The sequence below is a fragment of the Aplidium turbinatum genome, chromosome 16 (genome assembly GCF_918807975.1).
Source record: "Aplidium turbinatum chromosome 16, kaAplTurb1.1, whole genome shotgun sequence".
NCBI classification, from domain to species: Eukaryota; Metazoa; Chordata; class Ascidiacea; order Aplousobranchia; family Polyclinidae; genus Aplidium; species Aplidium turbinatum.
Genome location: NC_137487.1, coordinates 20,366,448 through 20,382,728, shown reverse-complemented (window position 1 = coordinate 20,382,728; position 16,281 = coordinate 20,366,448). Strand labels below are relative to the sequence as shown.

General features: G+C 37.3%; 1 protein-coding gene across 1 annotated transcript; it reads left to right on the top strand.

Annotated features, from left to right (window-relative positions):
• Positions 1-4,929: 4,929 nt before the first annotated feature.
• Positions 4,930-5,238, top strand: LOC145785310 (histone H4-like; the record flags this gene model as incomplete). Its single annotated transcript, XM_082596977.1, has 1 exon — positions 4,930-5,238. A coding segment is annotated over one exon (309 nt), but the record flags the coding sequence as incomplete, so codon positions are not given.
• Positions 5,239-16,281: the final 11,043 nt, after the last annotated feature.

The following is a 16,281-nucleotide window of genomic DNA, read 5'->3' as shown; positions in this document are numbered from 1 at the left end:
TTTGAGAAAATAAAACCATCTCGTGTGCAATAGCTTACCTCATACCATTCCTGTCAACGCTACTGGCTTCCAACATCGTCGCAATTTCAAGTTCTAATCTATCAACTGTTAAATGACATTTTCAAAGAAAATGAAGGGGTATAGCCTAACAATATTTCTCTTTTTATAAATTCTAACAAAATGGCATTGATTGATTGGTTTTGATTTGGAATGAGCATTCCAAATGATCACCGACAATACAAAACCCCATTGATATAAACTACAGTGTTAAACATGGAGCATATTTTTGCATTTTGCTACTGTATGTCAAATAGCTGGAAAACGCTCAACCAATTGAATATGAGTGGCCCTTTACCCAAGAGAGTGGGGAGTGGTAAATACGACCTTGCAAAATTTTGCGTGATTTAAGCTATTGAGTGATTATTGAGCTTTGGGAGCTTTTTTTGTTTATTTATTACTTTTACATTTATTTATTTTCTGACCTTGCCATTCAATGTAAGAATGACTCTCGAAACAGCCGTAGGACACCTCGGCAAAATTGGAGGGGTAACACGGCCTTAAGCATCGACTACAATGAGACGCAGAAGAGTCGATCGAATACATTTCAACTGTTTGCCGCCACCTGGCGGAAAATGCAAGAGCTACATAAGATTCAATTCAAATACACTTCGGTTGAATCCGCAACATCCCTGAAGTGGTTAATCAATTAAAATCACATTTAAGATTTCTTTATTCAAATATTTACAAATTTAAAAATTATCATAAAGTTTATTTCCATTCCAGTGCACAAATCTCATCTCTGATCGTTTTTAAAATTTCATGGTTTGACAGGTTCAGCAGCAACTTATCAGCAACAAAACAACTTTCAAAAAGGGATGGAAACACTGCAAATAATCATCGACCATGTCGAAGGATGGGACAAGTTACAACCAAGCATCGATCAAGTGGAATGCTTCTTGAGTTTGAAAAACATTCCAGAAGCAAAAGTTGTTTGTGTTTCGATTGCATCCATTGTTGATGCAAATCAATCGTCACGCTTGACCGATCAATCACGTGACGTTTATGATGAGAATATTAAGAAAATAGTTTTGAAATTTGTGAATGTGAAAGAATGCAATTGCGCAATCTCATTAGCTCGTTGTAGATTTCAATTTGTTAAGAATCACTGCGACGGTGAAAGCAGGTTAGATAAGCTTCAAAATGTTGGTTGGTTGATGACGCAAATATCCGAAGAATTATCAAAACAAAACAAACAAAAACAAATTAAACAACAATATACACTCATGGATGAAATTTTAAACTTAATGCAAAATATAAATAACGTTAATTTCAAAGTTAAATGTAAACAATATTGTTTGTTCTTAAGTTACTTTGGTTCCTGCTGCAACTTTGCAGCTGATTGGTCGAAATCGATCACAATAAACGAAACCGCAATCACATTGAAAACAGCATTCAACGTTGAAGCAAATCGGTATTGTGTATTTGGGGATTGCCACAATAATATGGGAGCTGCGCTTGAAAACACAAATCAACTAGTTAAAGCAAAAACCGCTTACATAAAAGCAATTGAAATCTACAACACAGCTAGTGATTGTGCGAGTGAAGAACTTAAATCGTCATGCATTTCTAATTCTGTGAACAATTTGGAAAGGGTTGAAAGTAAAATTTCGCAAAATTAATTTTTTTGGTAATTGCAATTTTCGTCTTAAAAGTTTTCGTCTTAAAATAAATTCATGGCCTTGATCGGTTGCTGATGAATTGATTATCGTGACTTGTGACGTAATAAATATTTTTAATGTCTATGGTTCACAAATAACATTGATTGCGTCATATTTGACTAAGAACACACGTTTATAAAATAACAGCAGCCACTACAGATAATTACAACATGGCGCAAATCCAGTGCCACGTTTATGACAGGAACATAGAGTCGTAGAGTATTGCTTACTTGCATCTGTACAGAAGTGTTGCCTGATGTCAGTATGGGCAATTTCAGACTGAAAGAAAACAAATTGATTACCCGTGCACTATGCCAGGGGTCTACAAATAGTGGGTCGCAACCCAAATTTGGTTCGCAAGACCATCTACTGTGGGTCGCAAAACACTTCAATTTTACCATAAATATAACTTGTTTGGCAAAAATAAATACAATAAGATACTCTTTGATGTGCCAAGCTTCATACAATTTTGTACAAGAAAATTTATTCTTTCAATGGTATAGTACAGTAGTCCTGGCTTATTAAGCCCACGGTTAAAAGGTCTATCCCAGTGGTTCCCAAACTTTTTTATCTGGTGGACCCTTTTAGTCAATATTCAACTCTAAATTCCCCCCCTATAAATTTAGTTTGTTAAAAAATTGTTTACATTAATATTTTAATCTAAGTCTTGTAAGATAAACAAAGTATTCACTAGTAGCCTATAAGCTTTTTAGCCTGTAATATTCCTTTTCAAACTAAAATAATTTAAATAATGAAGAACGTTGCTGACAAGTATTTTATTCAAAAAAAGAAAAGTGAAATACAAAGATCAGCTGAAAGTCTCCCTCAACTATGCAAACATTAATCTGGATTCATGGCAACTACTTGCTAGTGACAGATTACTCTGGAGAAAAAGAACTAGGGAAGGCACAAAATTTTCGAAAAAAAAATGGATACAAAAAGGCCATGAAAAACAAAACACTAGAAAAGAATTAATCTAAAACTACCGCGTCCCCCACCATCCATACAATGTGTTTTTTTTCCCACGTCCTTCCCATCATAGACTGGGATACCAAAGCCACATATGACATCACCATCCAAAGCCAAATTCAATCGGACACGAGCTGGAGCCAACGACATTGAAAATATAAGAGTCAATAATTTTAACAGTTTGTGTGAAGCTTGTGATTTTTTTGTTTCGACAACTCATGAATGTGATAAAAGAGTATTGGAAAGAGCATAACAAATATCATTCTCCAATCTCCACGTCTAATCTGTTTCTCTGTTTTCTTTTCATCTGCAGTTGAAAAACCTGATTTGCATAGATAAGTGAAAGTAAACGGAAGGATACTTCGAATAGCTTTCTCTGCCACTTTGGGATAGGAATTACACGTTAATGGCGAAAATCTAGTGATTGATTTTTTTTCTTCTCTGAATAAGACTTTTGTGCAAGAATCCGTTTTGAGTTCTAAAAATTCATTCTGCAATTTATCGGGAAGTTTTTCCATCAACAATGTGAATGAATTTCATATTAAATCAAGCTCGTCGTCATAAATTTCAGGAAAATATTGAATGAATTCCAGTTCTAATGCTGTGAGATGTTGCAAAATCAATTCTTTTTTCAACTCTGGAAGAACTTGTTCTTTGCTATAAACAACCATTACCGATGATAATTCTGTAAATATGGTGACATGTTTAATTGTTCATTCTAACTTTTCTCTTTTAATCATCAAGCTTGCTAGCGAAAGCTTCTAAAGCATCTTTAAATGCTGAGCGGTACTGGGGTCTGCTTCTGGAAGGGCCACCAAAGCCAGGCAGGTCGAAAGGTATAGGGGCCAGACAAAACGTAATCCCCATGCGATCAGGACAGCAGAGCCTTCTAGTACCTTGACAATTTCCTAATGACCGTGACATAAATCAATCACTCTCTTCCAATCTGCCTTGAGCCAGCATGGAAGCAGTACAGTTTGTAAGTACATTGATGCCCATGCCAGGCAGGTTGGCGGCGTAGGATAGCTACATGCTACAATGGCAACATCATTCAAGAAGGAAAACTTAAGTCAAACCAGGGTTAACTGAACTCGTTAGTTGTCGTGCAGAGGCATCCGGTCATCAAGACCACTCCGGTCTTTAAATGGAGGTTGGGGGTAAGCAAGGGCATGCTACCTGTAGAAAACATGCACCGAAAAATCCTAATGTTAAGTTTAAATAAGGAATGGCCCCCAGTCCCTAACAGCCCTTAAATGGGCAGGGGGTGCGAAGAATCTCCGGGTTGTCTCACATTTCTGTTAAAAATTCAGGTGTACGACTGGGAAGTCTAAATGTAGGAAGCTTGCCTTGTAGAGGTACTAAGGTGAGTGAAGAGCTGAGAATGAGGAAGGTAAATGTTTGCTGTTTACAGAAAGTCCGATGGAGGACCAAAGGAGCCAGGTTTTTGGGTACTACTATACTACATGGTATCAATATGCCAATGGGGCATGGATACAGATAATCCACGTTGATGCACAATCTGCTTCAAACGGATGGCGATTGAATATTTAATGTATATTGGTGTTTCTCCCTTGTGTTTTCAGATTCAGTTTATTCAATGGACCAAACAAATAAGCAAGAAATCTAATCTATCTGTCGTCATTCAGCAATAAAACAAATTCCAATATTATTTAAAGGTCAAAAAATAATTTAAGCACGTCTCTGAGCTCAAACACTCGGTTGGTTACGTTTCCTCTTGAAAGCCATCATTGAGTATTTGCACTAAAAAGAAGTAGGCCTACCTGATGGTTTGCATCCATGTCATTGTCAGTGCACAGTTGCTTAAATAATCGGAAGTTAAGAGCTCCTCCTTAACGCCTTAAAGCTTTGGTCTGGGCCAACTTACTAGGTTTGAAAAGCTTTACAATCCTAAAACCAAATTCCCCCCTGAAAATTGCAAAATTCCCCCCTAGTGGGGAATTCCCCCCCGGTTGGGAACCACTGGTCTATCCGCTTAGCCCGATTCGGTCCATTCCGAAATTACTGAAGGAATGGGAGCAGCAGAGAATGGGTCCTCGCTTATCAGGCCCTACCGCTTAATTAGCCCAATATCGTCCGGTTCCGATGTGGGTATTGTTTGATTGTTTTATGTGAATTATTTTATTTTCAATTATTTCATTTATTTTATTTATATTATTTTTATTTGAATTATTTTCATATTGTGTGGAACTTTTGTTGTATTGGCATCCATCTTACGAAATTGTCTGGACGTGGCAAAGGAGGAAAAGGTTTGGGAAAGGGAGGCACTAAACGCCACAGAAAAGTCTTGCGTGACAACATCCAGGGAATCACCAAGCCCGCTATCAGGCGACTCGCTCGTCGAGGCGGTGTCAAGCGCATTTCCGGCTTAATTTACGAAGAAACCCGAGGCGTGTTGAAGGTCTTCCTTGAGAACGTGATTCGCGACGCCGTCACCCACACCGAGCACGCAAAACGAAAGACCGTCACCGCCCTCGATGTCGTTTACGCGCTGAAGCGCCAAGGAAGAACCCTGTACGGTTTCGGCGGTTAGAAGGCTCATCAATGACAGCAATGACAAAGTTTTGAACTTAGATTGTTTTTTCGGTCACATCAACGAGTATTTGCGGACCCTTGCATTATGAAACAAAACATTTTTTTCTCGAGGTTAGAACAAATCTTGAGCAACTTTTGGCCGTTGAATCAGAATTTGGAATCAGTTTTTTTTATACTGTCAGTAGTTTTGAGATATTTGCAATATTAGGTTTTTCAGAATTCGCTTGTTTCAAGACAACTAAATACGCCAAGTATTAATTCTGTGGTTTAATTAGGATTTAGAAAGTGATAGTTTTTTAATAAGTTTTTATCTAAATGTGTCTTGTGGTCATGCCTGTAAAAGAATTGCATGAAAAGCATAAAACAAATTTTCCGCTAATCCTAACCCTAAAACAAATTGTCTGGCAATTTTTCACGCATTACGGCCTACTATCGTGGAACATGGCGACCACGTAATTGGTTGCTAGTTTTGCATAAAAAACGAAATTGTGTCCCATCATAGAATAAGAAAAGAAAAAGCAATTGCATGTCCCACCATCCACTCTACAATTGCTACATTTCCACACGATAAAGATCTACTCGTGTCTGCGCTACCTATGATATTGTTATCGTCTAGTGCCTCTGCATAACCAGAGATGTAGATATCCACCATGATGGCCTATACAACGCTCATGCTGCTGTCTGGACTGGAGGCTGATTGTCAGGATTTTGCTGTCTGGCGTTTATCTCGGATAATTTGATATCTTGAAGCAAAACCAAGCAGCACTGAGTTGCACACAAGCTGGAGTGTAATGTGGCCTTTCTACTAAGCTTTCTTGTACATAAAGCACACTTCATCAGGCAAAAGAACGCATCTCATAACTGAATGATTTTACAATAATTATCAGTTGAAAACCAGCCAAAAATAAATGCTGTTGTCAGCGGTAGCATGCAATCATCAATATTCATTAACAAGGCACAATTATCATCAACATAACGTTATTGTTGGATCGAATCTACCTTGCTTGAAAATCAACGAAGATGTGAAGTTTACCTCATATGCTCCAACGTATACTTCGATTTTTCCAACTCACTCGGTGTATGTGCACTTGCAGCTACAGTATAATTATGCTTCCTAGTATATTTTCACACTTTTCAGACTTTAACAATCATTGAAATAAACTATAGTTTTTTAATCAAATATATAGCACTGAAGCAAATTTAGCATCACTAGGCCAGTGCTTTCTGCACACAACTGTATGCTTCGTCACAGTCAAGTTTGCTCGTGGGATAACTTTAATCCATTTAAGACGTTCCTGCTCATTTTTCGGAAACCTATAGACTGATAATTTTGATAAGCTTAAATCATAGTTTCCTTTACACAGTGGAACACAGCACTTTAATGGCATGATTAACTTGACACTAACAAGCAGCAACTGTAGCAGTGGTAGGCTCCTGTATTGTAGTTAGCTGAACGAATATTATTATTATTTTATTATTTAGTTGCGTCAGACGAAGTTGTCCATATCTAAAAACAAAAACAACGAAATAATACACAAACTGCAAATGCACAAAGGTCACAGAGAGCCACTTTGGATGCCGTCGGTTTAAAAGCTCACTAAATGGGCTATCTACTGTTACAAATTTACATGCAATGAGCGTTGGAAGAATTGAAAGTATTCAGAACGATAAAAACAATCAGATTACATCAGGCCTGATATAAAGCGCTTTGAGGAGTGAATGCGACGGTTGATAAACGAAAACATGTTTTTCCTCAATAAAGCATCAAACGTTGTTATATTATTCATTACTTGATATTCACGGGCACTGACATAACGAGGCAAGTTGTGCAATATTCTAAAAGAATCATTCAATCATTGTAAGCAACATGTAATCGTTTTATACTAGAAGATCTAAACTTGTTCCACAACTGGGATGCGTAAAAGGACATACAATAAGAGCGAAATACAATTTTTTTTACAGCGGGTGAGCATTTAGCGAAATGAGATTTTGCATTATTTGCAGCACAGTACTGAGAGCGTACCTGCCTTGAAATATAATTTTCATCTGAGAGAGAACTCTCAGTAAATACACCCAGGTATTTTACAGAGTCCGTGAACACAATTTCAGATTTACCTAGATGTAGCAGAGGAGCACGTGAAAGATAAAAGTTTTTTGGGGAAAATAGCATAGCCTACCAAATGATTTTTAGAATTGAAAGTAATTTCAGGTTCAACAGCATACTTGTGGCAAACATCTAACAAATTTTGTAAGCCACACAAACTAGGCGAGATGCAGCAAATGTCATCAGCAAACATAATATGATTTATACAAGAGTTGCCAACATAGCAACCAACTTTTGTTTTATTGAGCTCATAAGAAAGCTGATCAATATATACTGCAAAAAGATAGGGGCTTAACACCCCACCTTGTCTGACTCCATTGGACACATTAAATGATTGGGACAGGTGACCTCCCCACCTCACTTGCATGGTTTGTTTACTATACCAGTATTTCAATAAGCGAACCAAATACATAGGCACGTTGCATGTGATAAGCGTTTTAAACAATAAATGATGATTGACTTTGTCGAAGGCTTTTGAAGCATCCAAAAAAAACAGAATATACAGGAGTGTCATGACTGATATAAGAGGACACTGCTTGTTTTAAATAAGAAAACACTCATGTCAGTACTATGGCCAGACTTAAACCCAAATTGATTGTCACTAGTAGTCAAAAAAGGCAATAGATGATTCAAAATAAAACGTTCAAACAGTTTTGAGATTACTGTAGCTACAGCAATAGGTCTATAGTTACCTGAATCTTGAATGTCGCCATTCAAATTCTTTACAATTGGGACTAGAACAGTGTACAAGCAATTTGGTACAACACCATGACTAAGACACATATTAAAAAGTACACTAATATAAAAACGAATAGAATAATCAGCATAAACAAGATGTTCAGCTAAAATTTTATCAGCACCAGCAGCTCGATTTAATGGCAGTTTGGCAAGCAAGGGACCAACTGTGTCCATGTTGCAACGAAATATTGAAAGATTATGATATTTATCTTTAGAAGAAATATACGAGTTAACAAATTATTTTTCAGTGTTGGTTTTGCTGGAATTTAGCAAGGAGCTGTAAGGATGCTTCCACATCTCAGCAATAGCTTCAGGACCTTTTGCTCCACCAACATTTACAGGAAGAGAACTACTTTTGCAATTAGATTTTTTCACCTTCTGCCAAAATGACTTATGTGAGCTGTCTAAGTTGAGTGCTGAGGCAAGTGCATTAGCTCTATGTTATTCAGAGGCATTTTTACAACGCCGAAAGGCTTTTTTAAACTCCTTTTGTTTATTCTGCATCAACTCATACAGATAACCATTCCGTTGTTTCCCATTTTTCACCCACATGATGTAAGTTTCTCTGGCAATAGCATGAGCCTGCTTAACTTCATTATTCCAACCAGGGACAGAAAATTTATTGCATTTCTTCTTATCAACTTATTATACTGTATTTGTTTTACTGTAGGTTTACAACTAAAGGTAAAACAGTCATTATAGGCCAACTACTGACATAGGTGTAGGTAGCAAACAAAATTTTGGAGAGAGACTCATTTACCTAGATTTTAGCATACAAGACAGTTATTCAAAACTGAACAATGCAGAAAGGAATACCATACAACATCATATAGTTGCTTCTGTGCATTTTATGGTGTAAACCAACCTATTTCATATCTAAAACTCCAAACAAACCAGCTTTTCTACAGTTTTAGTAGGGTGCAACTTAGACCTACCATTATACTTGTGTAAGCTAGTATGTGAAACCTACTTGACTGCACACAGGGCTATTGGGGCAAATCATCATCTACAGAAATGTTTTTACACAACACTAGGACGCAATACTTTGTAAGCAACACTGCTTTTGCTTTACACAGTACCTTGTACTTGCACTGCTCACAAGTTTGCTACGCTCTAAACGTACGATACTCGCACTGCAGCTCCAGCCGCGATTTAAAATCAGCCGCCAGTCGAAGAAATCTCGAAGCTTGTAAAAGTGAAATATGAAAAGCCAGATAGAATGACGTCTTCATGCTTTCTCTGCCATACATAAAAAATATCAACATCACATAAAAAATTGAGTGGTTCCTAGTTCTTACAAAACAAAGTAACACCTGGTACAAACAAGTTTTGGCTCAGAGATAAAATATTTTCTTTTCGGCTTCAGCACGTCTTTTCCAACTGAGAAAGCTGTTTCAACTGCAGCACTGGAAGGAATGCGGAGTTGAATTTAAAGAAGAGACGTTTTAAATCGTTTCCGGGAAGGCTCAAGAATTTGCTTCTGTCTGTAAAAAAGGCTGTTATAAGTGATTTTGTCATTCCGTACGGAAAGTTGATGCAATGACACCAATACTCCAAAACTTCATCTTCGTAGTCGTGACTGGTGGTAAACTTGGGATGAGCAATTTACAATATTGTGGATTCGAATCGATTTGAATCCTAAACTATTTGGATAATTCGAATGCAAAAATAGGATTTGGAATGCAACCTATCTCATTTTTTTCACGTCACATTTACATTATTTATCACTGATGGACTGAACCAGATCAGTAGACGAATGGTTTCGCTTTCGGCTATGGTACTGGTAGATCAGAGATCGATTCCAGTTCGGGTCAAACCAAAAACTTTAAAAACGTTACCGATTGTGTTCTTTCTTACATAACACAGTGGGAGGGATAAGTCGGGTAATAACGTAATGACATCGTAAACCTGATATAACATTAAAAATGAGCCCTGCCGCTGAAAGACGTTAGCAGTTGTAGAGCGAAAATAAATAAAACCACCTGGACAGCAAATCATCAGTTTTTACGTCTGCAGACATTAAATCACTGAAGAAAGTGGTTGATGTGTTGTCTGGGCATAACATTATCAATAATGATGGACTTTTGCCCGCAAGGAGTGCAACAAATAGGTAACACAATACACACGCTGTTTGGCATCGCAGTTGCCAGTTTCGAGGTTTCCCCGCAGAACTCATCCCATTTGATAATCTTATTTAGGAGTTGCAAGACACACTACCTAGATAGCAAAAAAAACAGTGTTTCAACGTTTGCAGACCGTAAATCAATAAGAAAACTGTTGTCTGTTGGTTGGTATCACTTCGTTTGCATAGCTGTATTATGTCAATGAGAGCAAAATAAAATCGTGTTGGTGGATGTTACGTTGTTAATCGCAAGGAATTGGAACAGCGACTGCATTGCTTGAGTCTCTGCATTGTTAGTTTCCACTACAGAGTTAACCACCATCAAATTGAGGCAACGTTTAACAGGAATGGGTTTGGAAAGCTATGAGCACAGCACAGCATTTATTTCACGTTTTCAGTTTTTAGTTTCGTTCATAATTTGTGCTCCAAACAATACTTTGACTTTATTTGGCGTTTCAATGATTTTCTTTGACAAAAATATTCTAAACTATTATAAAATAGAAACCATTCGATTTCTCAACTATTCAAAAATGGCCTTTCCCAAGTGCTGGTGTCACTCGTATCGGTATCAACGTGTTTTGATGTTTCTCGCAATAGTCGAATGATTTCTGCCTTCATTGTTTCACGCCTTCATTCACGCCTTCATTGTTTCACGCCTTCATGATTTCTGCATTCATTGAAAATTCTCCAAAAAACGAGTCATTTTTTTTTATTTTAAATTCGAAAGTAGCGGGTAGCCGGAGTGCAACTGAAAGAAATGTAGCGCCGTTCCGCTACCGCTACATTAGAACAAAAGTAGCACCGCTACTGCAGCCGCTACTCCAACAAAAATGTAGCAGCGCTACCGCCAATTCTACCAAAACAATAGCGACGCTACAAAAGTAGCGCGCTACTGCCCACCTCTGTGTAAGGGTAATATGTTGCAGAGTGTGTCGTAAATGTAATTACAACGAAGTTTTCAAGTTTATATTTGATCTGTTTTTGATGTTTGATCTGCAAAAAATGTTTCATTTTTTATTTGCGTTTATTTTTACGTAAATAAATGTTAAAACAAAACTTGATCGTTCCACTTAAATCTTGGCCAGCTCTAAGTCCAAGCATATCCCCATTCGGTTATAGGCAAATTCTTCTTAAACATTTGTTCGTAAAACAATTGTTCGTAAACAGTTGTTCGTAAAACAATTGTTCGTAAACAGTTGTTGGTGAAATGAAATCCGTAAAAGAATTCTTCGTAAAGCATTTCTTCGTATACATCAAATCTCAATTGCATGCACGAAGAAATGCTTTGGGAATAATTGTTTTACAAAGAATTAATTTTACGAAGAATGGTTTACGAAAAATTGCTTACGAAGAATTGTTTTTCGAAGAACTGTTTACGAAGAAATCGTCGGACACCTCCCCATTCATCGCATTATGTTTATTCAGTACAGAAAAGATCGACATTCCTTTTGGGTTTTCTATAAAAAATAATATAAATATAAAAAATTTATGTTGTTATTCATAAAAATGTAGACTGGTACAAATCCTTCTTGACCGGAAAATATGAAAAAAGAACGGGAAGCTCTGCAGCGAGTTGTGCAAGGACTGCAAGTTCTGCAGCAGGTGTTACAAGAATTGCAAGCTTTGCAGTAAATTACAATAAAATGTCAAATACATCTGATCGCCAGTTTGACTGAAACGACTCCATGTCGCCAAACTCATCCTTGCCATAAGTATTCCAAGTGGAATGCGATGTATTACATTTATGGGAATTGTTGGGAAGATTGTGATCATCCATCTGACGCAAATGACGCAACCAACAAAGGTGACATCATTTTAGGAGGTGACGTCAAGTGCAAGAGCATGAATAAAATACAAATATTTCATTATAAATTCTTCACAACAACGGTGCAACAATTATTTTTCATTGTTTTAACGTTATGTTTGATCTTGTTTATGTTGTAAACATGTTTATCTTTGTGTCAAAATAAATGCTGCTGCAACAAAACTTCTTTATTTAACTTAGATCTTGGTCAATTCTGAAGCCCTGACATGCCCATAGAGATTTCAATGGCCATATTGATAAGTTTTCTGATGGCTTCGACAGTGTTCATGATACACAGATGATCGAAAAACCATTTGAAAACCATACACAGATAATCAATAACAACTTTATAAGATTGAATTGCATAATTCAAAAAATAATACAGAAAATAAAATAGCTACATAACTTCAAACGTTTTCGGCAAATTACGGTTAAGGTTCAAGAAACGCTAAGGAAACAAAATTATTGGACCTTAATGTTGCTTTCGATCTTACTGTGGTTAACACCTTCTTCGTGAAATGGGATCCCCGGTTGATCACCAACAGGTCTGGGTCTGCATCGACTCAAATAGGCTGCATGTTGATTCGAAGATTGAACCTAAGTTTAGTACCTAATGCAAAAGTCATATGTAGTGAAGAATGTAACTCCCAAAACAAACTGCTTGTCAGTGACATGAATATCATTGCTACACTCCAAAGAAGGAGAATGCTGGCTCCAACACTCCATGTCTGGATGTTGAAATCAACCGCAAATTGCTGTGCGTTTGAATGTAATGTGACTGAGGGACTGAAACCTCTCCTACATTATCAACCGTTATAAAGGAAAAGAGGACGCTCTCGAAAGGGGCAACTATAGAGGCCTGAAGTTACAAGAAGAAGTCATGAAAGTTGTCGAACGTGTGCTTGAGCCAATTTTATCAGACAACAGGTGACTACCGGTATTGACTCCATGCAGTTTGGCTTTATGCTAGAACGTGGGACTACAGATGCTACATTTATTCTGAGGAAACTTCAGAAAAAGTACGTCATGAAGCGAAATAACCTGTACTTCACTTTTGCTGACCTGGAGAAAGCGTTTGATTGTGTGCCGAGAGAGGTCCTGCGGTGGGCAATGAGGCTTTGAGGCTTTTTAGTGTTGAGGAATGGATTGGTCAGAATGTTCAGGCAATGCATCTTTCAACAAAATCTAGCGCCCAGATAAATGGTAGTCATAGCCCTAAGTGTAATGTCATTGTTGGAGTGAACCAGTGGTCAGTTTTGATCTCATGCGTGGACGAGGCGTTGGAAGTAATTCGATATTCTGCATCATCTGCAAAAGTTGAGCTCATCATAATTGTTCTGGTGTTAGCGGCAAGCTTAAAGAGAATCCCAACCATATGTGCAAGAGATCTTGTGATGAAACTCCTCCTTTAGAGAATATAACGCACTTTAATAGGTGAGGACCAGTTATGAATACGTTGATGTCTTCTGCTATCTTGGCGATATGATTAGTCAGTCCGGTGGATGTAGGGACGCTGTCACAGCTAGAATCAGGTCCGCATGGAAGAAGTTCCGAGAGGTCCTTCCCATTTTGGCATGCAGCAGTAGGCTATCCCCTTCTTAATTAAAGGACGTGTGTACAGTAGGGTGGCTCGTTTTTGAACTTTTTTTTTTAATTCTCTCGGGGTAGTGGGGAAATGGTGCCAATGAGTGAGAAAACAATCATGACAAAATTTGAGATTTGTAAAAAATTGTCTTCAGCCTCCTCATGGGGCCCAAAAATCTAAAAATGGGGTCAAAAACGCAATTTTTTTCAAAAATATTTTTAGTTTGGGTAGATACAATATTGTTTAGATATATCTAAATAACCTAAAAAAAAAATTGAAGTCATTTGAATGATTCCTGCAGCTTCCTCACAGCTTCTGAAAATTTTCATTTTACTGAAAATTTCGCATTTTTGTTTGTGGTTACATAACTACAAACTTCGTCAGTGACGTAAATTCAAATAAAAGACGTCACTTTTTCCTACCAAATTAACCCAATTTCATTAAAAAATGACGCAACAGCTCAGGGCAGGTCTATAAAGAGAAATACAATGACGTTTTATAGCTGGCAAATTGTCTAACGCAATTATGTATCATGTAACCACCAACAAAAATGCGAAATTTTCAGCAAAATGGAAATTTTCAGAAGCTGTGAGGAAGCTGAAGGAATAGTTCAAATGACTCCAATTTTTTCTCTTAGGTTAGTTAGATATATCTAAACAATATTGTATCTACCCAAACTAAAAATATTTTAAAAAAAAATTGCGTTTTTGACCCCATTTTTCGATTTTTGGGCCCCATGAGGAGGCTGAAGACATTTTTTTACAAATCTCAAAGTTTGTCATGATTGTTTTCTCACTCATTGGCACCATTTCCCCACTACCCCGAGAGAATTTAAAAAAAGTTCAAAAACGAGCCACCCTAGTGTACAGCATGTGTGTCAGAAGTCCAATGCTTTATGCCAGTGAGATGTAGCCATTCATTGCAGAGGACGTTAAGGGTTTGAGCCAAAATGACAACCCTATGGTAAGATGGATATTATGCTCAAAACGACTGACGGATAGAGTGTCAAGTGAAGAATTGAGAAGAAGGCTTGGCATCCACCAGATTTCGTAAATAATTCGATTTTCGTAAATAAATGTTACAACAACAAAACTTGATCATTTCATTTAGATCTTGGCCAGCTCTAATTTGAAGTTCTCATCCATCGCACTATTTCAGTGCAGCCAAAAGGTGGACGTTTATTTATGGATTTTATGCCTCTCATAAGTGAAAATTTCTCTATTTGCAGATGTGGGCAATAATTGAAACAACGGGACGGATTCATTCAAAGTAAACTGCAATCAAGATTAGAAATGCCTGCATTCAATACAAAACGGCAATTTTTGGAAAATGGAGTGCTAAATGAGATTTTAACTCATGGAAGTCCGCAGAGAGGGGCACTTGTCCCCTGGATTTGGGTCTTATAAACGTTTTTTTCCTTATGAAAACGATATTTCAAAAATGTTTGGCTTGGAAGATGTTTGCACCCCTGCAATTTTTCTGCCAACGCCAATGTATTGTATAAGCTGATGATTTAAAAGCGTTTACAATATTTGTATGAGATCAAAAGTAAACAGGCAACCGAATTCTCACCATTGTTATATTAAGAAAAATACTTTTCTACTGTAGTTTGATTTACATGCTGATGAACTTGTAAAAGAAACAGAATTTTGAAGAAAATATCTTAAAATCTGTGTTTTTTTCTTGTCAGTTGATAATATAAATGCAACAAGCGTTCTATAAGACGTATTTTCCACTGCGTTGCAATGATTTATGTGTAATTTACAACTCTGATATTGTTAGATAGAATTACCGAAAGTAGAAGTGAGATAAAAGTGACGATCTGCTAATTTTGATGACATCATAGCTCCAAAATACCAGAGAAAACTTCAATGGACTTGCGGCAGACGTAAACGTTGATCAAAATCGAAAATATTTCAGCATGTGAATACATTTACCAGACCACAACTTTTAGTAACTATTACAGATTAATTCTATCAACTTAAATTTTTCACCCCCATGTTTCACTCCACCCTAGTGGGCATCCACTACTTTGATAGTAGCACGATATTGCTACCGCTACTATAGGATCAAAGTAGCGCGCGCTCCTGCTACTTGGATCATTTCTATTCCCACCTCTTACTTTGTTAGGCTCGTTTGAATTACTGCCCATCACAAAAATTAAAAGTCATACACAATTCTTACCCGCACCACGTTTGTCATCCGCATTTCAATTTTTTTATACGCACAAGTGCGTACTATAATAGTACTCAGGACCAGTTTTTTTTTTTAAGGTTAGGATTGGGTGACCGCTAAGTAGTTCTAAGAGACCGCAAGGTGTTTCATTTAAATACCAAAAAATAGCCCTATTTGCTTACGCCTGCTAGACACGGCTGCCAAACAAGTTTGCTGCACAATCAAACAAAGTGTGCTTGTTGGCTTCTGCTTGTTATGATTCCAGACGTAAAAACTGATCATTATGCGCCATAAGTCAGAAATAAACATTGACGAGTATCGAAGGTGCACTTCTTTTGTGAATAACTCTTTGATTCAGCTGTTCGCTGTACCTCCACTTATTCTTTTTTCCAGACGTGAACTATTGATCGTAGGCTATATTCGTATTATCGACAAGATGGGGACGAAAGCAAGTACCTCCACGTGGTCGCCCCCGCAAGTACCGACTTTGGGAAACTAAACTTGCTACAACTG